Source organism: Herpailurus yagouaroundi, unplaced genomic scaffold (assembly GCF_014898765.1).
Source record: "Herpailurus yagouaroundi ecotype Mexico unplaced genomic scaffold, PumYag 159, whole genome shotgun sequence".
Classification (NCBI taxonomy): domain Eukaryota; kingdom Metazoa; phylum Chordata; class Mammalia; order Carnivora; family Felidae; genus Herpailurus; species Herpailurus yagouaroundi.
Window position 1 is genome coordinate 55,313,121 of NW_024412400.1, and position 27,807 is coordinate 55,340,927.

The 27,807-nt window shown below is 39.8% G+C and overlaps 1 protein-coding gene across 18 annotated transcripts; it reads right to left on the minus strand.

Annotated features, from left to right (window-relative positions):
* B3GALNT1 (beta-1,3-N-acetylgalactosaminyltransferase 1 (Globoside blood group)) lies at positions 1-26,592 on the minus strand. Of its 18 annotated transcripts, none has more exons than XM_040480658.1 (8): positions 26,040-26,323; positions 24,463-24,558; positions 22,119-22,214; positions 8,031-8,094; positions 6,522-6,740; positions 4,852-4,947; positions 2,252-2,318; positions 1-1,819 (listed from the first exon to the last, which is right to left on the minus strand). In XM_040480658.1, the coding sequence occupies exon 8, from the start codon at positions 1,783-1,785 to the stop codon at positions 790-792; it is 996 nt and encodes a 331-aa protein (XP_040336592.1). In that variant the 5' UTR covers positions 1,786-1,819; positions 2,252-2,318; positions 4,852-4,947; positions 6,522-6,740; positions 8,031-8,094; positions 22,119-22,214; positions 24,463-24,558; positions 26,040-26,323; the 3' UTR covers positions 1-789. The 18 variants fall into 18 exon arrangements, with proteins under 18 accessions (XP_040336592.1, XP_040336593.1, XP_040336584.1 ...); XM_040480659.1 differs by lacking the exon at positions 2,252-2,318 and adding an exon at positions 3,513-3,538; XM_040480650.1 differs by lacking the exon at positions 2,252-2,318 and adding an exon at positions 21,875-21,928 and having other exon boundaries at positions 26,040-26,322.
* Positions 26,593-27,807: the final 1,215 nt, after the last annotated feature.

Below are 27,807 nucleotides of genomic sequence, written 5' to 3' on the forward strand. Positions count from 1 at the left end.
TTCAGATCTTCTTGCTTTTATTCTTCTCTGTATTACCACAGTAAAATATTTATCAAAGTCCAAGAGATTACTGATATGTGATAATTACCAATGTCTTTACATTAATGGAGCTATGAAATAATAAGCTCATCAGTGAGGTAAGTGGGAAAAAGTTCAAATGGATAAGGGTGCATCACTATTTGCTTTATACAGTACTGAAACAACCATAACATTCAAACACCAGGAAGTCCTAAGTAATATTAAATAGTAATTCATAACTGTGAAATGCTGTAACATCTTGAAGTACCTTCTGAATGACCAAAACGGATGAAATTTTGTTCAGTGTAACTTCAGTTTTTTACACAGAACTATGTATTTTTAAAAACTGGTAATCCATGTCAGATATACACAAAACCCTTAACAGACTAGACTGCTCAATGAGTAGAGCTCCCCATTGCTTCGATGTTATGGACTAATGAGCTTATAATTCAATGAAACCCTTTTAACAAGTTCTAGCCTACAGAATGGCACATTCAAATAGTTTGCCCCTATTCGTTTTATTAACAAAAATCCCGGATTCCTTTATAAGGTGTTTCATTCCTCTTACAATCACCTTTAAAGGGCCTGACTTGATTTTGGTCTAGGTAAATCAAAGTGTGACCCTCCAGTCCCCAGTCTGTGCATTCTTCATGAGTCTCAGTTCAGTGTAACTCAACACAGTGACCTTCCCATGAGTTTTCCATTGGACATTTTACGGTAGTATTAATACTTTCCACAGAGTATCCTGTCTTTCTCTAGGCTTTTGTCAAATTAATAATGGCATGTGGTATTCCTTAGCATAACCTGCCAAAATGTGATAATCTCCTTGGAAGAAAAGCCATGAGCTGCAATCACACGTCTGAGTTGACAGACATCCAAATGGATCCTATATAAAAAGAAAAGGTTTGTGTCTTCTGGAATATGGATGTCCACGTTTAATAAATTCAAACAGATCCCAACATAAACATCTTCAAACTTGATGGGTTTTACGTGACTCATCATTTCATAGATTCTTGGCACCAAATCTCTGGACATTATATAACCCAACCCACTGCAGTAGGGAGGAAACACCTTGAAGGGATACTCTTGGTACGAAATATGGGCTTTTTGGTAAAATCCTCTATAGGAATAATTATCGATTAGAGGATAACCTGTGAAAAACTTCTCTGAATGGTTTACATTTAAAAGATACTTCACTAAGTTGCCAGTATTGATGAAAACATCAGTGTCTGTTTTCATGATGTACTTGGCATTGGGGCAAAACTCAGTTACCCACCTGAATGCCATAATTGTTTTCAAGGTCAGATTATTATACGTGTCTAAAAAATCTTGTCGTATTATGTCACCATAAAGAATGTGCTCATCCTCTAAGGACAATGCTAACACTTTGTCTTCCTTTTCGGCCGGCTGGCCTAGTAAGAAAAATGTAAGAACCTCATATCCCCACCAAGATTTTTTTTCACCCCAAGTAACTCTAATGGCCTGTCTGGCTTTCACATCTGAAGGGTGTGAGGTCACCAGGATGACAAGAAAAGGGTTTTGATGAGAGCAGTTTGAATGCTCTCGAAGTGTGAAGCGAAAGTCTTGTCTGTAAATTGGCTCATACTCATAGAAGTACATCCAGTTTACACGTTCTATCACATTGTAGTGGGGCAGGCTGAGGTACCACATCACAAGAAAACTCAGGAGGGACAGCAGCAGGAGGCTCCATTTGAGGGATCTCAGTGACATCCTACTCGGAAGAGTGGTCAAGAGAGCCAGGGCCATCCACAGCAGCTCAGAAGCACACGAGCCTGAGGTTCTGGAAGATTTATCAAAGACCTGGTTAGTACTCCACCACCCAAGACACAGTATTAAATGATATCTGATTATCTACTTAAAGAGTTGGAACAACAAAAGCTCCCAAACAAAACCAAGAATTCTGACCCCAACCTAGTTCATTTCATTTATCTATAAGCAAATGGACACCAAAAACCAAGAGGGCATTTTAGCTTTTTACATCCAGACCAAGATTAAAAACATATCCTTCATTACTTCGGGAAAATTAATACTTACTGTTTGATTTAAATAACTATTAAAATATCATTTTGTCCTGGATGTCCAGAGGGCCAGAAAAAGATGAGTAATGGGGGGGGGGGGTTAAAAAATAAATCTGCAATTAAAAAAAAAAGCCGCATTTCTTCTTCACCACTATGGAAAGAGAAGTGAAGGATTTAATGCAAGGAGATATTACCAGCAACATGTCCAAATAAACCAAGGGTCTTTCTCAGCTGTGTGATCAGATGTGGATTCTAGCAAATCTGGAATAAGGAAAACCCAGTGGCTACAATTATTCATGTGAAATGAGATGGGAGCAGAGACTCTTCACCTGAAAGGCAAGTCCTCTAGACACAAACAGGGTAAGCATCTCCAGAGTTTTTAAATGGTCAAGACTGTGAAATAGATTTTTCCTTGCCCCAAACAGATCCCAGCTCCCCTTTTACCTCACTGGCTGAACTCCATGCTCAGTCTGCACAACAAGTGCTTAAATTAAAGGCCTGTCCATAGAATTGAGTTTTCATGTGTTTTCCATTCTAATCTATTCAGAAATCCTGTGCCAGATCAGAATCATGGGATGGACCCTCCAGCTGAGATGAGAAGAGCAGTAATGTTACAGCATTCAGACTGGAGTGACAGTGTCACCTCAGTTCTGTGCTAGGCCCCAAGGATGAGGTTGGTTCACAATTCAGGATCCCACAGGGCTTTCTGGGCACCATGATATCAAGACAAACATGTGCGAAGTGTTTCCTAGACATTCCACACCCACAGACAACACCAGGCACTAAGACCAAAGGAAGGAGATGGGAGAAGGGGACCCCTAGGCAACAGGTAAACATGGAAGGACAGGGTGGCACTGACTGTTTATATCAATGCTAAGGGACTTCAGAGTAAGGGATGGATGAACAACAGGAGGGGCAGGCTGAGGAGGTTCCAATGGTGCCCTTTCACCCCCCCATCCTCTGGGAAGAGGGGTCCTGGGAACCCAGAATCTGTTATGAAGGGCATATGTTAATATCATTATATGGGAAGGCTGGCCCCCCAAGGGTTCTACCTTGGGTCAGTCTTAGGTCTTTGGATGCACAGCTCTTCTGCCTCTCAATACTATGAAAATGACAGGACCTCAAGACTCCTTGTCCTATTTGGCCATATCCTACCTGCCCTGATTAGTTCTGGTCACAGTCAGTAATCTCTCCTTTCTCTAGAGCTTTCTATATTTTAAGTCACACAATACAAACTCTCCAGTTCAGTTTCATGTATATGTGTCTTGCCCCTCCATTTGTAGTTTATGACCTTGTTGGCGAAGTGTTTCTCACCATAGTCAAAGTGCAAGACAGACACAGACCTACAGCAGGAGAGCAATGCACATGGACTTGTTATGCTATTTCCATTTGTGTAAAGGATAAAAGGTAGGTCTGTCCATCCCACCCCAGTCTTCCTCTCTCCCCCTTACTAGCCTTGCACAGCCAGCTCCTGGAAAAACCTGAAACAGAAGAGACCTAGAATAAGAATTATAGAAGTAATGAACTTCTTCCTACACTGTCTCCTCATCTGCGACTAGACACTGCATGCACAACCCTAGAGGTCTTGATTTACACCTCAGCCAATGACAACTTTTACGTTTATTACAACACTTGTCAGGTGGCAGTTTTACATCTCATTCTAACAAATCAGCACACTGGAATAAATTTCAGACTAACAAAAGGAAAGTATACTGCGTAAGGATCAGCATTTACAATCATATATAGGCAATGAAGGCTCCATTACTCTTCAATAATGGGAAGAACTCAAAGCAGCAAATCTTATTACAAAAGTTATCTCACATGCATTCAATAGGCCATGTTTCTTTTCCTTTTTTTTTTTGTATTTAAAAAAAAATTTTTTTTTAACGTTTATTTATTTTTGAGACAGACAGAGACAGAGCATGAACGGGGGAGGGTCAGAGAGAGAGGAAGACACAGAATCTGAAACAGGGTCCAGGCTCTGGGCCATCAGCACAGAGCCTGATGCGGGGCTTGAACTCACGAACCGCGAGATCATGACCTGAGCCGAAGTCGGACGCTTAACCTACTGAGCCACCCAGGCACCCCTGTATTTTTAAAAAAATATGTTTATTATTCTGAGAGAGAGAGAGAGAGAGAGAACAAGAAGCAGAGGTGCAGAAAGAGGGAGAGAGACAGAATCCCAAGCAGGCTCCATACTGTCAGCACAGAGCCTGACATGGGGCTCAAACCAATGAACTGTGAGCCAAAACCAAGAGTCGGACGCCAAACTGACGGAGCCATGCAGGCGCTCCTATAAGCCACGGTTTTTAAATGTGACAATGTGACTGTGGCTGGGATGTCTACTGCTATGGGCCCACAAAGAAAATAAAACAGCAGCAAGGAGAAGAGGAATTCTCTAGTCCAAAAAGAGGGAAAAGTCTTTCAAGGACCCACAACACAGGTGGTTCTAAGGGCAGAGAGACCAGAGTCTACAACCCAGCTCTGTCCTTTAACAAACAGGGCAAGCAGGTATGTTCTTCCTTTTGGAGCCTCAGTTTCCACATCTCTGCACTAAAGATGTCAAATACAGTGGAGGGTGACAACATGTGCAAAGCATTTCACTGGCCATTAAGTGTTCAATAAATAGAGCCTGGTCCCCAGCTGTGTTCCACCCTTGGCAGCCTTTGTGTCCTGTGTTCTCTAAATTGATTTTTATTGTCAAATGGGTTATCCTGGAAAAATAATCTCTATGAGTTCTTACTATTTAAAGAAAAATATGTTTTGAAGCCATAAATATATTTCTATTTCTTACCTCCTTCTTGATTTATTTCTTCTGAGTGAAAGATCTTCAATTTCACCAACCGAACAGTCAGTGGTATGTAGTAGTCAAAAATAATGCTTGAAATTTCTGTAAGACATATAAAAAATGTAACCGCATTTACTTATGGGTCAGGGAATTAGAAATCAAAGATGGTAAATGAAGCACGCCCACCTCCTCCAATTTCTTTCTCCAATTTCTTTCTCCTCCAATTTCTTTCTCCTCCAATTTCTTTCTGAACTAGGAACATATATTGAAACAAAAAGTTAAAAAAGTTACCATTAGTCCACAGAACTCAAGAGTTCATGGCTTTATCATGGAAAACAGCACTTGGTATTCAAGGCTTAAAACATAATCTAAATTCTCAGGTCAGCTGGTGTCTTAGGTCACCATACCAGTTTTACTTCCCTGGATAAAGAACTCAGGGGTCACTAAAATAGGTGAAACATAAAACTTCTAAGAGACACTCTGCTGGTATCCTTTCTCTAATTCTGTGTTCCATGTATGCATTCACAGGAGGCAACCCTTCCCAAATTCATCTTTCCCCTCTGAACCTCCATCTCTACTGACAAATAACCCAAGGCACATTAATAAACAGTGAGAAGAGAAATAGTGCCACACATCTCACTTCCTGCCATGATTCAGTGGCTCATATCCTGGCTTTTACTAGTCAAGTTTGAAAATGAGAGCAGGATATAAAAGACAGGGAGTCACTGACATATACAATTATATATACAAATTTTATACAATTGTGTATATATATATATATATATATATATACACAATTATACAATTTTTATATACAATTATATACAACTGTATACAATTTTTTGTATATATATACAAATTTTTTCCTTATATACAATTTTTTCCAATGAATTAAAGATCAAATGGAAGAAAAATGAGCCTTTAAAAGCACTAAAAGAAAATATGGATGAACATTTTAGTAATTTTGAAATGGGGAAGACTTTTCAATTACTCAACTATAGGGAAACAATCTAGAACCCATAAAGGAAATTTTGATCAAATAAAGATTTCAAAAATTTCTTGAACAAGGTTAAAAAGCAAAACAAAAACAAAATAAAAAACAAACAAAAAACTAAAAAACAAACAACAATAAAAAACACAAGGATGAAAGATTAAAAAACAAACTGGAGAGAAAAAAAAAAAACAACCTGAGATTTATGACAAAGATTTGTAAAACCAAAGAAAAAAAAGAGTTCATACAAATTAAGTACAAGATGAACACTACAAGAGAATAAATGGCGGAAAGAGAAATTCTCAAGAGAACTACAAATGATCAATAAGAACAGATGTTCAAACTTACAAGGAAGCAGAAATATTGACAAAAATCTCAAATCAGCAAATTAAAGGAAAAAAAAAACCCCACATGACAATAGTCAGTATGTGTGGGGGAAAAGGTATTCTCATGCACTCTGGAGGGAAATTTGAAAACACGTATCAAAATTTTAAATGTGTATACTCTAACCAAGCAATTACCACCGCTAGCAATTTATCGTAAAGAAGTAAGCCGGCAACTGTGTGTAATTTATAATATGGAAAAATTTAATTTTAAATGCCTTACAATTGGGAACTGGTTAAACAAAATTATGATCTATCCATACAACAGCATATATTTATTTATTATATGCGATGAAGCTTACCTATATCTTCCCTTGATATATAGCAAATGAAAATCACAAAACTGCTTATGTGGTATAAGTCCTTAAACCCATATAGTCACATATGCTAAGCAAGATTTTCTAGAAGGATATGTCTCAGTATGTCAATGGCTTCTATTCTGTGGGATTTCTGGAAGACTTCTTCTTTCTTTCGTTTTTCTTTTTGTATCATTTAGATTTTCCATGCCATTTGTGTATTGTCTTTGTACATAGATAAAAACAAAGCCAAAAAAATTTTTTAGTTTTATGCTTGCATATCTCAAAGTTCAACTGAATGGTAGTAACCCTAAACGAGCAGGCAGGATTCTGAGTTTCATCTTACCCCAGGTTCTTCTCCCAAAGTGTAGCCACGTACAATTCATGATATGTCTATTAGGTATTATCCTCTCTTATTTCAGTAAATATTATCTCAACATAGTGAGGAATTATTTTAAAAGATTAAGTATATAGTAATTCTAAATATAAATCTACCAGGACTTACATTAGTTTACAATAATAGCACTTTACATATAATCATGTTATGTATACACACACATATTTAAACAGTTGATGAAGTGTTTGCAAGTATTATTAGTATTCCCCCAGTAACTCTATACAGTGGGCCAGCTGGCTTTACTGTACCTATTTTATAGATGAATTTTAGAGATTTCAAGTGAACTGAAAGTGAAATAAAGACACTTTCAAACAGACTAGGACTTACAAAGTCCACAAACTCTAGCTGGGAGAAGTATCAACAGAATATGTTTTAGTATGGAGAAAAGTGAACTCAGGAGGAAGGAATGGCATGAAAGGAACAGATGTAAACCAGGAGGCCATTAAAAGACCGTGAAAACTAGTAAGTACAGATACTGTAAAACCAAATGAGAGAAGAACAAGAATACAATTTTTTTTTTTAATTTTTTTTTCAACGTTTTTTATTTATTTTTGGGACAGAGAGAGACAGAGCATGAATGGGGGAGGGGCAGAGAGAGAGGGAGACACAGAATCAGAAACAGGCTCCAGGCTCCGAGCCATCAGCCCAGAGCTGACGCGGGGCTCGAACTCACGGACCGCGAGATCGTGACCTGGCTGAAGTCGGACGCTTAACCGACTGCGCCACCCAGGCGCCCCAAGAATACAATTTTTTTTAATGTGGTCAGCAAAAGTGAAACTGAAATACTATACAAAAATGACATGGTTGCTGTAAAAAGACTTAAAATATGTGAAAAATTAAAATATGTTAATACTCTTACCTAATTCAAGAGGAACAAGGAGTGATAAACTTTAACATTTTACAAAAAAAATCATTTAAGAATGTACATTATTAACCTTGAGAGTGACTATTGAAAGAACAGATATGGAATACATATCTTCCACACTGAGAAATAAAAGAAACAAAGCAAGCTACCAATAGAGAAGAAGAAAAAAGCAGAGAAAATGCAAGGCAAATAGAAAACACAAAAGATATCAGAAGTAAATATAAATGTACTGTCAGAGTAAATATAAACCTACCTCCTAAAAGAGATTCTCAACGTGGCTTAAAATTCTGCCATTATACTGCTTATAAGACGCATGCCTAAAACAAAACAACATAAAAGTTTTAAAATTAGTAAATAAAAACCGTATCATGACAATGTCAATCAGAAGGCTGCTGTAGTTAATTATTAATGTCACATATTATATTTATTCATTTTTAAATATTCATTTTGGAGAGGGGCGAGGGACAAAGCAAGGGGGGCAGAAGACCTGAAGCAGGCTCTGCACTGACAGCAGAGAGCCTGATGTGGGGCTCGAACTTATGAATCATGAGATCATAACCTGAGCCGAAGTCGGACGATTAAGCAATTGAGCTTCCAGGCCCCCTCATGTCACATATTTTAAATGAACAGCATTTAAAAGGGATAAGATTTTGTTACTGATAAAAGGAGCCATGCAACAAGATAATGTAACAGTTATGAAACTATATCAACATAAAAACATAGCCTCAAAAATATATAAAGCAAACTCGGAAAAGCCTAAGTACAAATGGAAAAAATCTATAATCCTAATGGGAAATTAAAAAAAAATTTTTTTTTAATGTTTGTTTTTGAAAGACAGAGACAGACCATGAGTGGGGGAGGGGCAGAGAGAGAAGGAGACAAAATCTGAAGCAGGCTCCAGGCTCTGAGCTGTCAGCATAAAGCCTGACATGGGCTCAAACCTACAAACCATGAGATCATGACCTGGGCCAAAGTTGGACGCTTAACTGGCTGAGCCACCCAGGTACCCATATATAATCCTAATGGGAGATTTTGAACAAATCTGTCTAAATCAAGCAGGCAAAAAATAAGGATATAAGTGTTTCAAATAATATTAATAATCTTGATCTAAGAGAATGGAATATTTGTTTCAAGAACACGTGAAATATTCATTAAGAAACTGTTCATGTTAGGTTATATAAGTCATCTCAAGAACTTTCAAAACTCAATTCAACAGGGGCGCCTGGCTGCCTCAGTTGTTGAGCATGAGACTCTTGATCTCAGGGTCATGAGTTCAGGCCCCACACTGGGTGTAGAGATTACTTACAGAGGAAAAAAAAAAAACAACAACACAAAACAAACCTCAACTTAACAGAGGCCACATTATCTAACCACAATATAATTATGACAAAAACACAACTTGAAAAACACATAAACAAAAAAAACCTGTTTGGAAACTCAACACCCTTACATACAGTTTCTGTTTAATCCATAAATTTAAAGAGAATATCATATTGGAAATTGTAAAGGCACTATCACATCAACCACTTAACTGAAATCTATTGGTTTGCAGGGGTACGGGGGAAGAAGCCAAGCAATTTTTTTCTGCTTTACACAATGATCTATAGTTCAGGGGGACAAGTGTTACAACTGAAGAGGAAAAAGTCCTCTTTATAGAAAAATGCCAGTTATAACTGTAGGTAGAATGACAGAAGAAAGCTATCATTTTGCAACTTCTCATGAAACTATTGATTCGGGCAATGATGATCAATCAGCGTTTTAATCATCAAACGAAAGATTAATAAGGCACCCAAGTAACCCTCCAAAGACTGCCTTTTACTTACAAGGACTAAAACAATATAAAATTTACATTGGAGGAATCAGAGTGCTAATCATCAATCTTAGCAGAATGATGGCACAATTTCATGCTATTTATCTCCTAGTGAGCTACACTGTCAAGTCACAATATTGTCTCCGATGAATCCTAACCAAAAATGTTTAACTGGAATCTAATCAAAATTTACATGAAATACAGGATAGAAGAACAAGCTAAGGAACACCACAGGAAGCACTCAAAGAAATCAAGGAACTGGGACTGTCAACCAGCATGGTGTCTTCAGCCAGTCAGAATCATGAAAAAGGGGATGGCTGTAGGTTAAAAGAGGTTTAAGGACACACCAATTGCAAATGTATGGTCCTGGACCGGATCCTGGAGAAATCTGAATACAACATAGATATCAGGTGATGCCAGGAGGATTATTAATCTATTTAGGTGTGATAATGTTAGCTGGCTACAAAAGAAAATGTTCCTGGATAAACAAATGTGGTATTTCTACACAATGATGCTACTCAGCTACAAAAAGAAACAAAGCACTGATACAGGCTGTAACAAATACCAGTTTTAAGAATTCAGGATGTAGGGGCACCTGGGTGGCTCAGTCGGTTAAGTGGCCGACTTAGGCTCAGGTCATGATCTCATGGCCGTGAGTTCAAGCCCCGCGTCGAGCTCTGTGCTGACAGCTTAGAGCCTGGAGCCTGCTTCAGATTCTGTGTCTCCCTCTCTCTCTGACCCTCCCCCGTTCATGCTCTGTCTCTCTCTGTCTCAAAAATAAATAAAACATTAAAAAAAATTAAAAAAAAAAAAAAGAATTCAGGATGTGGATGAACCTGAAAAACATGAGTCTTAAGTAAAAGAAGATCAACACAAAGACCATATATATATATGACTCCATTAATATGAAACATGAAAGGCACATCTACAGATAGGTTAGTGGTTGCCCGGCGGTGGCACCAGCAACTGGTTGCAAATGGAGATAAAGAATCATTTTGGGGTAAAGGAAATATTTTAAAATTTGATTGGGTCATGGATGCAGAACTCTGTGAATTTAGTAAAAATCACTGAATTGTACAGTTAAATAATTTATGGGTATGTAAGTCATATCCCAATAAAGCTGTTAAAAATAATTAAAAAACCTTTTCCTATTTTTAAGAGTATATATTTAGGAGTAGAAAGCCAAGATAGCTGTATTCACTTTAAAATATTTCAATAATGGGGCTCCTGGGTGGCTGAGTTGGTTGAGCATCCAAGTCTTGATTTCAGCTTGGGTTGTGATCTCATGGTTTGTGGGTTTGAGCCCTTCATCGGGTTCTGCACTGATGGCACAGAGCCTGCCTCTCTGATTCTCTCTCTTCCTCTCTCTATCTCTTTCTTTTTCTCTCAAAATAAATAAACTTGAAAAAGAATTAAAAAATAATAATATTAAAAAAATAAAGAAATAAAATATTTTAGTAATAAAAACTAAAGAGAGGAAAACACATTCTCTCTCTCATTCATGTATGGTGGAGTAGAAAACCATAACATCTCAATGGAGTGCAATTTGGAAATACTTATACAAATGACAAATACATTTACTCTTTTCTCAGTAATTTTGTTCCTGGAATTTATTTTAGACACAGCTGTCTATGTCTAAAATGTTCAGGCATTTTATTGTTATTAGCTACGACATTATAATAGCAAATATTTGGAAATAACCCAAGGGATCATTAATGAGGGATTACTTACATAAACAATGAAACATCCACACCACGGAATACTATACAGATGTTACTGACGTTAAAGATTTGTACAATATATTAAGTGGAGAAGATATAGAAAATGTCTACAATGTGCCAACTTTTGTGTCAAAAGGAAGAGGAAATAAAAAATATGTATTTGTATGTGTGTGAGAAAAACAATGAAAAGACACAGTGGGCAGGGAGAAATGGGGTGGATGAGAGAAGGAGTGAGAGCATCCCTTTTTTATATTACTTTGGTGTATTACTTAAAAAATATTACTCAGTATAATTACTTGATTTTTAAAACACATGAATACATTAAAATTCAAAAAAATGAAAATAAAAAAAATTTCCTCCCATTTTAAAGTGCCACAGATAAGGGGCACCTGGGTGGCTCAGTTGGTTGAGCATCCGACTTCTGCTCAGGTCATGATTCCACATCTGTGGGTTCGGGCCTGACGTCAGGCTCTGTGTTGACAGCTCAGAGCCTGGAGCCTGCTTTGGATTCTGTGTCTCCCTCTCTCTCTGGCGCTCCCCCGGTGTCTGGCCGCCGATAATCGGGCTCTCTCTGTCTCTCAAAAAATAGAATAAAACATTAAGAAAAATTTTTAGGGGCGCCTGGGTGGCTGAGTCGGTTGAATATCTGACTTCGGCTCAGGTCATGATCTCACGGTTCAGGAGTTCAAGCCCTGTGTTGGGTTCTGTGCTGACAGCTCGGGGCCTAGAGCCTGCTTCCAATTCTGCTCCTCCCCTGCTCACACTCTGTCTCTCTCTCAAAAATAAATAAAGATTAAAAAAAAATTAAAAAAAAATTTTTTAAACACAGTGCTACGGATAAAAACACACTGGATGTAACTAAAGTAGTCCTTACAGAAAACTAACAACCTTTTAAAATAATATACATTTTTAAAAGTAGAATTACTTTATATACATTGTTTTGTATCCACTTGATTTTTTAACTGATATATAACTCACATACAGTAAAATTTACCCTTTTTACTCTTCTGTACACGCAACCACCAGCACAATCAAGATATGAAACAATTCCATCATAACAAAAATTCTACTAGTGTCCCTTAATCAAGCCTTCCCTGAACTCCCAGGCAGCCACTGATCTGTTTTTCATCCCAATACCTTTGCCTTACCAGAATATGTCACATAACTAGATACAGTATGAAGATTTTAAGCATAATAGGTAATATATTTTTTTAAAAAGATTGAAAATAAATAAGCTGAGAACTTAGCTCAAGAAGTTAAAAAAACTAATTCCAATGTTATTACATAAACAAGAAAACAGAATGGATAATAAAGATAAAGCAGAAAACAATGAAAAACAAAAACCCAAAAAAGACAATTATTAAAAAAACATTAGGAATAGAAGGGAAGAGTCTAACCTGTTAGAGAAACTGTAGCAAACTTAAGGATAAACTTTAGAAATATTTCTACCAAAGTCAGGAAAACAGTGTATTTTTAGTGTGTGTTAGTGTCCACTAAAACAAGAGGAAGATGTAAAAACTGTTAAGAGAAAAAAGAAACCTGCCATTATTTTCATTATTATGTAATCATCTACAAAGAAAACTCAAGAGGAAAAAGACAACTTGTAAGAACTGACAGGTGTACCAAGATGTTGGATATGAGCTCACATATATATCAAGAACACTGAAAAAAAACAAAAATCTAGGGGCGCTTGGGTGGCTCAGTTGGTTAAGCACCCGACTCTTGATTTCAGCTCAGGTCATGATCCTGGGTTTGTGGGATCCAGCCCATATCCCACTTAGTGTGGAGCCTGCTTGAGATTCTCTCTCTCTCTCTCTCTCTCTCTCTCTCTCTCTCCGCCCCTCTTCCCTGCTGGTGCTATCTCTATAAGATAAAAAAAAAGTTTAAAAAAGATTTCTATCATTTAAAAAAAAGTCTAAGGAAAACCACAACAGCAACAAAAACTACAGTGTCAAATAAAGCTAACAAAAAATCTGCAGGACCCTAATGTAGAAAAGTAAAATACTTTTCTGAAGAATACGAAAAAAACACAAAAAGATGTGAGTAAACGAGAGAGATAATGTGTTGAAGGATAAGAAGATTCAAAAGACTCAAAAGATTCCACTTCTCCAAATTAATCAATAAATACATAACATTATGATGAAAACTTCTTGATTTGGAATAACCAATACAATTTTGAAAACAAAGAATGAAGGTGGGATGGTGGTGGGTTGGCTGTTATTAAATCCTATCGCAGAGCTATAGTTATGAAAACAGAATGGCAGACCAACAGATGAAACAGCTGAGCAGCACTGAGGCCAGAAGCTGATGTATCCATACACAGGGACTTAGCAGACGTACCCATACCCAGGGACTTGAAAAATGGCAGAGGCTGCCTCACAAACCAGTGGGGAAAAGATTCAACAAATGGTTTCAGAATAAATGTGGGGAAAAAAAAAACTATATTCATATTTATTTTCAAAATAAAGTTCCAGGTGGGTAAAAGAATTTTAAAAAGCAAAACTAAAATGATTACAGAAAAATACAGAATATATTTGTGAACCTCTGTGTGGCAGAGGCCTTTGTGAACAAGTTACAAAAAGCATATCCCATAAAAGACAGGAGAAATACACTGGGCAACATTAGAATATAAAGTTTATAGGACAAGACAAGTTAAAATGTGAGCCACAGACTCAGAGAAGATATTTACAACAAATAAAACAAAGGGCTGGTATCCAGAATCCTTGCACTATATTTGTTAGATAGTATATACTTGTAATAATCTGTTACTAATTTTCATTTGTATAAAGTTTATATAAAGCTTACAAATCAAAAGGAAAATGGGTAACGTGTGAAAAAGTTCACAGAAGAGGAATTCAGAACTTCCAATTATATGCCGATAAACATGAAAAGAGGGTCAGTCTCACTAGTGACCAGGGAAAGGCAAATTAAAGTCAGATACCAAGTTTTTAACCCATCTGAAAACATAAAAAAGTTTATTATTAATCAGGTATTGGAGTGAATGACATTTGTCATACACTGAGGGTTGAAGTACAAGCCCACTGTGGTAGATAAGCAACACGGTTGCATCTAGAGAACTGAAAACCAGACTTTCCTTTCCTGGGACTACATCCTTGAAAATCTCTCATATGTGTACATGCGTGGAGACCTGTACAAGCATGCTTACTATGGGGTTATGAAAACAGATAATCTGAAGCAACTTAAATCTCTATCCGTAAGATAATAAGTAAATAAAACCTGCTACTGTCTTCCAATGGAATCCTAGAAGACAGTTAAAAAGAAGTGAATCGGATTTATACACAGAATGTCAATTTCGAGAGTATTAAAAAATAAAATGTTGAGTAAAATATACAAGTTGAAAAATTAAATGCATATATAATACAATTTATATAGTTTTAAACCGCACAAAAGCAAGAGAGCTTTAAAAAGCAGCTATGCGCGCAAACCTATTTTTTTAAGTTTATTTATTTTAAGAGTGAGAAAACGAGCAGGGGTGGGTCAAGGAGAAAGGAAAAGAGAGAGAATCCCAAGCAGGCTCTGCACTGTTAGCATGCAGCCCGATGCAGGGGCTCGATCCCACAAACCGTGAGCCCAGGTGCCCCTAAAACTATTTTTTAAAGAAACTGCAGGAAAAGCTTCCACACTCAGCAGTGTGGGTGTCACTGTGGAAGAGTAATTGTGTGGTGAAAAGGGGAAAGAGAAGACTTGCCACAAATACTATTAAGTATTAATTAGCATTTGTTAATTCAGGATGATTGAAATACAAGTATTCTATTTTTAGTTTCTTTGTATTTTAAACCTATCAAAACAGGAAAAAAACCATAACAAAAATGCCTGGACTTAAATGGCTTACCCTAAATCTTGGCTGTAATACTTAATGGTTGTGTGTGACTTTGAGGAAGTTACTTAACTTTTCAAAAAAGTCTTTTTTTTTTTTTTTCAGCTAAAACCAAGCACCACAATACCGATTCAGTTACTGTGAGGTTTACGTGGACAATATGGACTATTCAGTCAGCAAAGTCAGTGGTTTCTGAAGTTAAAGTGACACTCAGGTATGTGGATAAATGTAGACACACTATGATGTCACAGAAATCAAGCTGGCCTGGTCTGAGACTTAGGACTGGCTCATACCCAGACAGCGGGAGCACAGGGCAGCCGCTCTCCTAGCACAAGAATGAGTTTTGTGAGCTCTGACACTGTTCTAAATCCCATGTCCCAGGAGAGGGGCAGAAAGAACCTAAAACACCGATGAGCAGAAAAATATAAAAAGGCCCAACAAGGAAATACACTATTATTTTATTACTGACTTCTTAAATAATATCATACATCACTGTAAAGAACTTACATTTATAATTCTGAAATAATTTCCATTTGATAAAAGATAAACTTGTGATCATATTAAGTAAACATGCATTCACCAACTAGATTTTAAATAATTTACCCCAAGCAAACCATCTTCTCTATCCCACAAGCCCAGCACGATGCTGCTGCACCAGTGACCACAAATAATTACGGGTCGATTTGGTGGTTGATACATAAAAGCTGAAGAAACATTGCAAATAACAGAAAAGCCCAGAAAACTTCCAGAAATAAATAAGAGGTTGGTTGCATCCAATGTTTTAGAAGAGAGCAGAAGAACTGAGATGCAGATTTCTTCTCAGTTATTAATACCAGAACTTTCTGGCACCAAAGATGGGTGCATCTATCTGTCTTATCCCCAAGTGTTACAGAGCCCTCAAAAGAGCTCTGTGGAAATCCACCCCTCCCCGCCCTGCCAAAATAATTCAAATGAATGTAAACTGGTATTTTTTAATGGAGGGCTTCTCAGGTTTTAATATGCTAATATACATTCTCTGAGAAGAGGATATATCATGCAAATCTATAGTTTCTCAAATCTATCTGAAGAACCTATTTTAATTTTCAGTCTCTGGCAGGATTGAACTCTACCTTTGGGAAAAATCTTGTCCTAGCCCATCTTTGTATTCACTGAATTAATAAACTAATTTTGGTGAATTGAGCAGTAGTTTGGAGTTAAAAAAATTCTACAAAATGGTTGAGTGTTTTTGGAAAACTTTTTAGTGTCATTCCCTAAAGCTGAATATACATGTATCCTATGATGTAGCAACTCCAGTCCTAGGAAGAACACTCAACAACAAGTACATTGGGACACCAAAATATGTTCCAGAAAATTCATAACAGCACACCATCCATGATAACTCCAACCTGGAAACAACCATGGTGGAAGAAACAAATTTATGTAACAGCACCTTCCACAAAACAGAAATGAACAAACTATAACCTCATGTGACATTTTAGAGTCTCTCAAATATAATGTAGAGTTAAAGAAACCAGATACATAAAGAATAGATACTATGATTCCATTTACACAAAACTGAAAAGCAGGCAAGAGCAATCTAAGGTGTCAGAATTAGGGCACTGATAACCTCTGGAGACAGGAAGGAAGTATAATTGGTAGGACCCTGGGGGGACTTTCTGGGGTTCCGGCCATGTTCTATTTCTTGACCTAGATGGTGCCTACAGGTGTGCTCACTGTGATAATTCACCTCCTAATTAGTACACTTTCTTTTTTGCATGTTATACTTAAAAAAAAAAAAAAAAAGAAGTTAAAACAGCTTGGCAATCCAATCATTTTGTCTATTTAGTGACTGTGTGCAATCATGTCTACAAGACATGCTGGCCCTAGGTGCCCAGCTGTGGCGAGAGCACCAGGAACTGTTCTCAGGCACTAACTCACGGGACCTTCAAGACAGTCCACAAATAAAGGTGCTCTGAAACCTTTACTGTTTGCATTGAATAGGTGAGGAAACTGAGGCTCGGGGAGAGTCAATAACTTGCCCAAAGTCACAGGCTCGTAGGTGGTAGGGACAAAATCAAGCAGGACTCCAAATCTCACATTCTTTTATTTTTAATTTTTAGTGTAGATTTATTTTTGAGAGAGAGAGAGAGAGAGAGAGCAAGCAAGGGAGGGGCAGAGAGACAGGGAGACACAGAATCCGAAGCAAGCTCCAGGCTCTGAGCTGTCAGCACAAAGCCCAACGTGGGGCTCGAACTCATGAACCGTGAGGCCATAACCTGAACCGAAGTCGGACGCTCAACCGACTGAGCCACCCAGGCGCCCCCAGATATCATGTTCTTGGCACCACCCTTCCTATGCCAGGAAGTCTGCCACATCTCTATTGACCGGAATCACTCTGAATGGTTTTAATTTCTCACTACCACCAAACCTTGATTAAACACAGTAAAGCAGCATCACAACCTTACCATCTTTACACAGAAAGACTCAGGATTCTCACCCTCAAAACCTGAAATATGAGTTATTAACAATAGTAACAAATGGCAACTAATAATTCATGCAGATACGGACCTTCTTATTTGGCATCACAAATATGCAGGGCACTAGAAAATAAACTGGGGGGCTGACAGGGTGGGTGGAGGGATCAGTCCAAATGCAAGGACTCCAGAGAAACAGAACAAAGAATTACTGCAATGGTACCATTATTTAAGCCAAAGTAACCTGAAATTCTTTCCTGGGGTACAAAAATGTTGGTTATATTCTACAAAGGGAAAGCAAATTCAATTTTTTAAAAAAACATATAAAACTTTTCTAATCGCAAGTATATGTTCATTAGAGAGCTGTCAATACAAAAACAAAGCACAAAGACAGTGAGAGCTTAAGGACAACAAGGTTCATATTTTTTGAAGAAGATCTATCTATCCAGTCTGTCTCTCAGGAATACATCTCGTCTGTGGCCACGCCTCCTCCTATCTCTATTTCAGTTAAAGTGGCTTCGGTTCTGAGCCATGACACTTTCAAATTTTCCCTCCCTTGGAGAGTCTTCACTTGCTGTTTCTCTAACGCAAAAGCTGGTTCATGAAAAGTCTGGCTCCTTCTCCTGCTTTGGATCCTAGCAAAATGTCACTTAGGAGAGTCCTTCCCTGACCCCTTATCTCAAGTGGTTCCCCTGCCCCTACTTTCTATCGCACCCCTCATTATTCTCCTGTAGGCAATCAAACCACCTGAGATTTTCTGTCTATTATTTGTTTATTGTCTTCCCTTCAAGAATCTGAGGTTTGTGAGGGGAAAGGCCTTGCACATCTTGTTCACTGCCACATCCCTGGAGCTTAGCACACAGTAGGTACTAGGTGGGTATCTGAATGCTGTTCAAATGGTCTGTTCAAATATCCCCAAGAATAAATTGAATCCAAAAGTAAACTCCTGAATCTGTTAGAGTATGCTTACTTTTCTTCGGCTTTCTTCTGAAACAAAGCCTTCTTCTAATAGGCTGCACTGATTCTGATCATGTTCATTTAAAAAGGTACAGACATCGGGCGCCTGGGTGGCTTGGTTGGTTAAGCGCCCAACTTCGGCTCAGGTTATGACCTCATGGTTGGTGGGTTCGAGCCTTGTGTCGGACTCTGTGCTGACAGCTCAGAGCCTGGAGCCTGCTTCAGATTCTGTGTCTCCCTCTCTCTCTGCCCCACTCCCACTCATGCTCTGTCTCTGTCTCTCAAAAATGAATAAATGTTAAAAAAAATTTTTTTTTTAAAGGTACAGACATGAGGGGCATTGGTTAAGTGGTTAAGCATCTGACTCTTTGTTTCGGCTCAGGTCATGATCTCACTCACGGTTCATGAGTTCAAGCCCTGCATCAGGCTCTGTGCTGATAGATGCAGAGCCTGCTTGGGATTCTGTCTCCTTCTCTCTCTGCCCTCCCCCACTTGTTCTCTATCTCTCACTCTCAAAATGAATAAACATTAAAAACAAAAAACAAAAAACAAAAAACAGGTCCAGACATGCAAAAACAAACAAAATCACCAAAAAACCACATTTCAATAAAATTCTAAGCCCATGCATACTAGATTAGATTTAGGGTCATCCAAGGAGAAAATATATGCTATCATTAAAGATAATTACAATTACTGCCAATTGGGCAACATTATGACTCTTTTTCCACATACAAAACAGTACTACAAAAGGTGGAAATCCTGGTAGCCTCAACAAGGTCCTGTGCACATTGAGTTTAATACAAATCATAATTACACACATCACTCATGTCCTATTTCTTATAAAGAGAGAGAACCACGGGGTGCCTGGGTGGCTCAGTCAGTTAAGCATTCAGCTCTTGATTTCAGCTCAGGTCACGTTTTTTTTTTTTTTTTTTTTTTAATGTTTATTTATTTTGGAGAGAGACAGAGCACAAGTGGGGGAGGGATAGAGAGACAGGAAGACAGAATCTGAAGCAGGCTCTAGGCTCTGAGCTGTCAACACAGAGCCCAATGCAGGGCTCGAACTCACAGACTGTGAGATCATAACCTGAGCCCAAGTCCAATGCCCAGCCGACTGAGCCACTCAGGCTCCCCATCAGGTCATGATTTTAATAGTTCATGAGTTCAAGTTCAGCACGGAGCCTGCTTGGAAGTCTCTCTCTCTCTCTCTCTCTACCCCTCTCTCTGTCCCTCCCCTGCTCATGTGCTCTGTTTCTCTCTCTCTCAAAATAAATAAACTTAAACAAAAAATTTTTAAATTAAAAATAAAGAGGGAGACACATATCAATACACATTGTGAGGAAAATTTCCCTTCTAGTACCCACTCAAACTGAACATATTAATTCATAAACAAAGCAATATAAAACTCTACCATTCTGACCTCCTCTGATTATCATTAGAAACACAAGCGGTGCTGTCTGACCATTACCTCTCTCTTCCCTTTTCTTTCTGAATCCAGTGATTCTTAAACTTTGCTGCATATTATAATCTCTTGGAGAACCTGAAAAGCTCTGGAAGCCAGGGTATATACCCCAAACTAATAACTAAATGAGAGTTACAAAGGGTGGTGAGGTTTAGATGGCAGTATTTTGAAACCTTTTCCAGGTGATTCCAATGTTGCTGCTCTAGACCTCACTATTCAGACTATAGTGCCCGGGCACTGCCTAGGAGCTTGTTAGCCTCGGGCCCCACCCTATCTGATTCCAGCGAATCGGAAACTCTGTTTCTTGAAATAATACATGTTGAACATTTAGGACCGGGCTGGGACACAGTAAGAACTAAGTAGAGAGTACCACTGTTATCATTAAGGTCCACTATGTGCTCCTCTAAATTATTTGCTTACTTATACATTTGTTCCATTTACAAACCATGCAGCTAGCTCCCAGTGTCTCTCATGTAACACCACATGGTCTCTAGCACACGTAAACATGCAAATAAATCCTAGTTTATCCACATTCTCCCTTCAGATCAGTAAGCTTTCTTTTTTTCCTTTTTTAGTAGGCTCCCCACCCAATGTGGGGCTTGAATGCACAACCCTGAGATCAAGAGTCACATGCTCTACTGACTGAGCCAGCCAGGAGCCCCAGTAAGCTTCCTTTTAGAGTCCAAAGATGAGGTTTCCTCTGACATCTTAAAGTTCCCAATGTTTTGCTCCCATGAGCATATAAGCCCACAGGAACTAGCAGTAGCGATCCACACGCCAAATGCAAACTTTTTTGGTTCCTCTTCCACACATGCTCCCCTCTCCTTCTTCCTCTTGCCCCCTGATCTTCCTACACCTGGGAATGATTGGCACTGTCAGAAGTCCTACAACAGGTACTTCTAGCAGCTGGAGAACTACAAAACTCATTAACGTTTTCAAACTGAGGTGTGAAATATTCAAGTGGCATCAATCTACTTTAAGGCTTACGCATATTTGATAAAGCTTACATTTCTCCCTCTCACTCCGAAGCACAGCTGGGCATATAGTAGAGAATCAAATTTAATTTGCTGATGGGGGTTGATGGGGGGTGGGAGGGAGGGGAGGGTGGGTGATGGGTATTGAAGAGGGCACCTTTTGGGATGAGCACTGGGTGTTGTATGGAAACCAATTTGACAATAAATTTCATATATTAAAAATAAATAAATAAATAAATAAATAAATAAATAAATAAATAGATAGATATTAAAAAAAAAAAAGGAAAAAACTTGCTTTCTACTTTATCCATTTTCTTCACATTGCCTTCTCTCCATAATTTTAGCAACAGCCCCTGCTTGGTCCTGGTGCTGGACTAAGTATTTTCCATATTTCCACCATTTATTGATTAAAACTATCTAGGACGTAGGCCCTACTACTGCAGCACTTCTTTTCCAGTTGAGGAGACTGTGATTTGGAGACCTGATGGTTAGTCAGGGTCTCACAGCCAGCAAGCAGGGCTGGGAATGCGGGTGTCCTCATCCCCTAAATGGGCTCCGAAACCACTACACCACAATGCATCCTTCCTAATTTGTTTTCATCTCGCTGGCCTGGCATCTTCATACTTTCTTCCACGTAGTGCAGCATCTCTGATCTTTGTCAGGGATAAAGAGCTGTCAAAGCTAACCCATGAACTTATAAATTTCCAACTAGTCTTCTCTTCAAGTATACTTTTCAGAAATGAAGGAACTTCTGGCAAGAATGTTAGTAAGTTTATACTCCAAATAACCCTGAATAAATTGCCGAGCTTTGGTAAACATTAGCTTTGGTAAACACTGGAACCCAAAAGGGTTCCTCCACTCGAAGATCAAGGGAAGCCTTACATAGCATGCAAGGATGAAGTTTCTCTCAAGTGGGCAGGGCACTGAAAGGTCTTTCTGGAAGAAAAAAAAAAGGAAACGTGAGCCCAATGACAGTGCCTAGTCAGTTTCAAAATTGGCTGATCCATCATGGCTAGTGTGTTTTCCACAGGCAATCATTTGTTCAACATATACTTCTTTGGCTCATGCTGGGCTGTGAGAATACAGTACTGACCCAAAGAGCCAAACAGAGCAAAAATGGATGTACCTCTGCACCCAGGGGTGGGCAGTCTGAAAGAGCCACGTGACAGAGCTCGTGAAAAGAGGCAACAAGATGACTTGGTCTGGAGAGAACCTAGGAAAACTGGAGCAGAACAAAGATCACACAAGTGAGGCAGAACAGCAGGAAGGCTGACTTGAAAGCTGGGCTTCCTGTCTCTGTTTTGATATAAACAGCTTTACCCATTGGAGGAAGGGGATAGGGGAAGTGGCTCTAGTTAATATTTCTTCTCATTGTTGCCCCAGATTAAGAATATTACATACCTTTGTCATTCTTGTCTGTCAGGCTAAGTCACTCATTACCTTTCCCTTAGTTATTTGAATGTCCTTCGTTCATTTGTTTCTTCTTTCATGCATTCATTCATTCATTCATTGAGTCAGTCAGTCGGTATGCCAGATCTGTTTTAAAGGTTGGGGATGCAATGGGGAAGACACCTGTCTTGCCTTCAGGTTGCTGACACAATGCAGAACAGGGAGGAAGGTTTGTGACTCCAAGTTTCAGAATGAACATTATCAGTAAAGCCCACCTTGAGAAGATGGGAGGTGACCTCCCAGCTGAAATGTCTCCAAATGTGTGGTCAGGGTCCAGGGCAGAGAGCTGAGTTTGCACTCTCAGCATGTGCAGATGCTCGAGAAGAGCACAAATTATAGACCCTACATCAGTTTAGAGAAAGGAACTATTTAACATTAGAGATAAGAATTGAGAGAGAATTCTAATATAATATATAGAAAAATTATAATATAATTTTTCCTCTCAGAAAGTGGCTATCTCCATCCTTGAAAACAAAGTCTGTTACCAAAATAGGAGCCAAATATAGTGCTTCTTTATGCTAACTTTTAAAAGCTGTTCAAAATGCACAGCCTGGGAGTTTAGCAGACATCTATGTTCTAGCCCAAGAGTGGGCAATTTTTTTTTTTTTTTTTTAATAAAAGGCCAGATAGCAAATATTTTCTTCATGGGCCATATGGTCTCTATCCCAGACACTTGACTCTGCCTTTCTAGCAAAAATGGTGCCACAGACAATATTAAACAAATAGGTGTGGCTGTGCTTCATTAAAACTGTATTTACCAATCAGGCTGTTGGTCTGGAAGTGTTCTTGGCATGAACTGGCATACCTCAGAACATCAAGAAAATCTCAGTCTCCTAAGATCCTTCGTCTCTATGTTTCCTCATTACCCCAAAGGGTCTCACAACTTAAAAGGGGGTCCTAGTGCTGGTAACATATTCCCCACATGACACGATTCCCAGAGGGGTAGGCAGGGCTGAGAAGTACTACCCTAGGCTATGGATGCTATACAGAGACACCAAAAGGCTTGGTTTCCTGGCTAATTCCAGGTCAGAAACACATAGAATGAAAAATTAATAATGTATTCTAGCTTTCTGAGTTTTATTCCTTAATTTCTCAGAGCTTCAAGGGGTCCAAGTTATCTCCCTAGCCAAATCTTCCATCCTGCAGCCTTTCAGGGCCTCATCCTTAAGATGTTCTGTGGCTTTATCTCCCCCCCTCACCTAGAGGAGCCTCCTACCAATCACCAGGGCTCCTGCGCATATCCTCACCTTCCCCTCTCATCTAATTCACAATGTACCAAAAGCTCTAGTGCCAAAAGCAAATCAGTATTTATAATGGCCAACTTTTTACTGAAACAAAACCATTGTTCATAGTCCCATAAGAGATCTTTACCAAAGACAGGCTGTTAAATGAACTGCAACTTTTGAATGCATCTGTTGTGCAAGGCCATTTAAACGCATTCTGTTTGACCCCCCACATTTGACCTCATATATGAAGCTGTATATAGTGTGGTTACCACACAGTGAGCAGGGATGAGCAATAACTGTTAGAACTGCAAGAGGAAAGCATATTTGGCCTGGACGTTATACAGCTGTGAATGGGATAAAGGCACTTCCTCAAATGGGATTCTACTCATATCACCCAACAGTGGAAAGAACAGACTTGCGGACTGGGCACAGACAGAAGGCAAATCATTTTAACAGATAAAAAGAAAAAGTATCCACTGGAGTATTTTTTTAGGAATAAAGAGTTGAGTCTGAACTTGAATATGGCCACCAAATTAGGTTTATATAGTTAAATTTTCCTGACATATCAAGTATTTTAATAATAATCCAATTTTTTAGAAATATATGAATCATCCAAAATGGTTTAGTAAAGTTTAACTCTTACAATTCCTCAAATCCTTCAGGGGAAAAAATACACTGGAATATACAAAAGAATTTGTAGCTGTGTAAATGATCCTTGAAATGTTGTAAAGGAGACTATTACAGTCAATTTTAACCAATTAGGGTAATTTCTAAATTAAAGTAAGATGAACTTACCCACAGAATTTCAGATGAGACTAAAGCACTAGCTTTTTTAGTTTTTCTGCTGATTTCCATATTCCATGCTTTAATTAAAACATTTGCTGTGAACTACTGAGCAAAAGAACAGAAAAGGAATATATCTAAGTCATAATTCAACAACACTGGGCAATTCGACATCTAAAATCAGTGTTCTATACCTAGCAAACTATTACAGGAGCAAATTATCATATACTGTTTTGGCATTCTCTTCCTTTTTGGAAAAGCTTTGATCCTCTCTTCTTCCTTGCTCTCAAATCACTTCATGCATCCAATCTGGAATAATATTTGGCCACTGTTTTGATAACAGGCTTTACTTTCACGACCGGAATTACTCACTGACCATTCATTTGAATGAACCTTCTAGTCTAGGAGAAAAAAACGTCTTAGACTCTTATCTCTTAATAAACAGCTGCCTTCTCTAGATTGATACAAATTCAGATGCGCTTTTATCAGACATCAACACATTCTGAGAGCACAAAATCGGCTCCCTACATCCAAGACGCCTGGGGAAAGCTAAAATACAAACTTGTCCCCACCTGAAGACTGCCAACTCAAATCAAATCTTGCTTCCCTATGAAAACAGGAAAAAAAAAAAAAAAAGATACGGTTTGGTAATTTATTCCTTGGATGTAGCTTTCCCTAACGAGGCAGCCACCTTGTAAACGCTGGTACTATTTGCAAAACACAGAGTAAAAGAAAACCATCTCGGCCTTGCAAATCTCCCTCCTAGTCCAGCAGTGAGGAGTGGAAGAGAAGGAAATAGGAATGCAACGCGTGCTTGCTGCTGGCATCATTCCTTACTGCTTGGAAAAGTGAGACTCCATTGCATCTCTCAGATTTCTTTTAAAATGCCTGTATGCCCGTTAAGATCGCCTCCTATAAATCGCGTGCCCTAGCTCCTCGGGATTTCCTTTTCTCTCTGCCCAATTCGCCCATTCTCCTCCTTAGGTCCAGATTCCTCGCAACCCCTCCCCATGTAGAAGAACGCTCCCGCATTTCAGAATTCGATTCCCAGGCCCTTCCCCAGCGCCTTGGGAATGCGTTCGTCCCGGGCCTGCCGGGAAATCCACCGACACTGAGACACCAGTCGGCGTCTCCGCGTCCTGTCCCTCGCCGCCGCGGCCAACTCTCCCCGGGCTGCTCCCCGACTTGGTCGCCAGAGAGGCCCAGAGCGACGGAGATCCGGGGGCTGCGCCCTAGGGCAGAGCAGGCAGGGCAGAGTGCTCCTTGCCGCCGCGGCCTGGGCCCGCTACACTTCCCACCGCCCCTCAGTGTCGCCCACGGCCCCACCAGGCCCCTTCTCCCCCAGGCGAACGGGATCCGGCAGCCGCTCTTCGCAGTGGCCGGAGCCCCAGGACGCGGCTGCTCCCGCGCAACCCGGGCCGCGCTCCGCGAGAGGGCCGGAGTGGGCGGCACCGCCCTGCCCGTCTCCTGGCCTCGCGGGGCCCGCAACTGCCGTTCCAGGAGAAGCGAGTCCCAGGACCGAGCCCGCCACCCAGCACTGGGGTCTCCAAGGCTTCCGATCGCCCCCCGGGACCCGGCCAGGCACTCACCTCCCGCGCGCGGCGCTAACCCTGCTCCGACACGGGCGGGCGGGCGGCCGATGCTGCCGCCCCGCGCGCACACGCAGCCTCCCGCAGCCGCACGCACGGCCGGGCGCGCGCAGACCACGCGCCGAGGCCCAGGAGTCCGTTGCTCGCTCGCTCGCTCGCTCGCTCGCACGCACGCGCGGGCCCTGAGCCCCAGCGAGCTGGGCCCCACCCGGCCTGCAGCTCTACGCACTCCCTGGGTGTGGGCTCTGTCGCACCTAGCCATCACGCTGCGTTCCGAGCACGCCGCTGTTAGGTATGCCTTTTACATTGGACGCGGGCAGGGGGTGGGCCGCGGCGGATCTCTGGCAAGGATTTTGCCTTGTTTACGAGCGGCATAAATTCCCAGCCTCAAGCAGTTCTGGAGGGATTTACTTGTTCAAGTCCGCACAGCGCTATTAAGGAAAAGAAGAAACCTTGGGGAGTTCTTTAATCTCAGAAGAAAAGTGTGTTCTCCTTCTAGAATCGATGGAGAATGAAGGGTGGGGACACCACGGGGTTACAATGGTCTGGTGTATGCATACGAGTCCCGGGAAGTCGATTGCTTTCTGGCATCTTATCTTGAAACTCTTTTGGTCTGGAGAATTCAGAGAAAGTCTGTCCTACCCAGACTTGTCACTAACTAGTGCTCCCTGGAAGAAGTGGCGAGGCTTTTAGGCGTGGTACCTGGGTGTTGCTGTATGGGTTCTGGTCCTACCGGTCTTTGGGTGGAGGTGGTTGAATTAATCCAGAAATAATATTTCCTCTACCCTCCCGGCACCCCTGGCATAGTGCCATTTGAAAACCGTTCCCCATTCTGGCCGCTTGGCTGTGGGACTGTGAACAGTGTGGCTTCGGCATCCCCACGTGGAAAGTTGAAAGAACAGTTCAATGAGCACCCCAAGTGCTTAACTCCAAGGTTGAGTAAGTGTTAACATTTTACCACAATTGCTTTTTTTCTCTCCTAAATACTTCAGCCTGCATTTCCTAAGAATATAGACAGACCTTCTTTCATGCAACCACATGAGAAATTTAATCACATCTAAAAACCTTAACAATTTGATAATATAACCTAATATCTAGCCCGTATACAAATTTCTCCAGTTGTCAAAAGATGTGCTGTATATTGGTTTTGTAGAAAGATAGTACAATGAACATGTATACATTGCATTTGTTATATGTGTCTCTTTTAGTGCAGAACAATCCCCCTCACGTTTTTTGTTTTCTTGGCATTAACTTTTTGGAGAGTCTAGGCCAGTTACCTTGTAGAGAGTTCTACGTTCTCCATTTGTTAGACCTTTTTTTTTCCCTCCTGATGTCCTTTAACCTTTTCTCTAACTCCCTAGAAGGAGGATCAAGAGGTTTGATTAGATGTCAAGAATCCGGTCTTTAGGAGGTGCTATTCATATTGTTCCTTATCAAGAAGAACATAGTATTAAATATTAAACACATTAATTTTTAAATATATAATAGGTTGTTCCAGTATCAATAACAAATCTGAATTGTCCTTAGATTTCTCTGTATGGTCCATTACAAAGTCTACTTTCCCTTTTGTGGTTAATAGGTAATCTGAGAGGGTAGAGGCTTTGAAACTCTTCGTAGGAGAAAGTCTTAGATTCCTGCAAGGAGAACACTGGTTAGAAATCCATTGCCTGGGTGGGTAGAGTAATCATCTGGTTCATTCTGGTTCTTGCTACCTCAGATCACCTTCATTGAATGAAATACTAGCTTTATTCAAAGAATAGTAAAATTC

Bases quoted from the DNA above. Each gene is read 5' to 3' on its own strand.
- B3GALNT1 (XM_040480652.1), bottom strand. From the start codon at position 1,785: ATGGCCCTGGCTCTCTTGACCACTCTTCCGAGTAGGATGTCACTGAGA.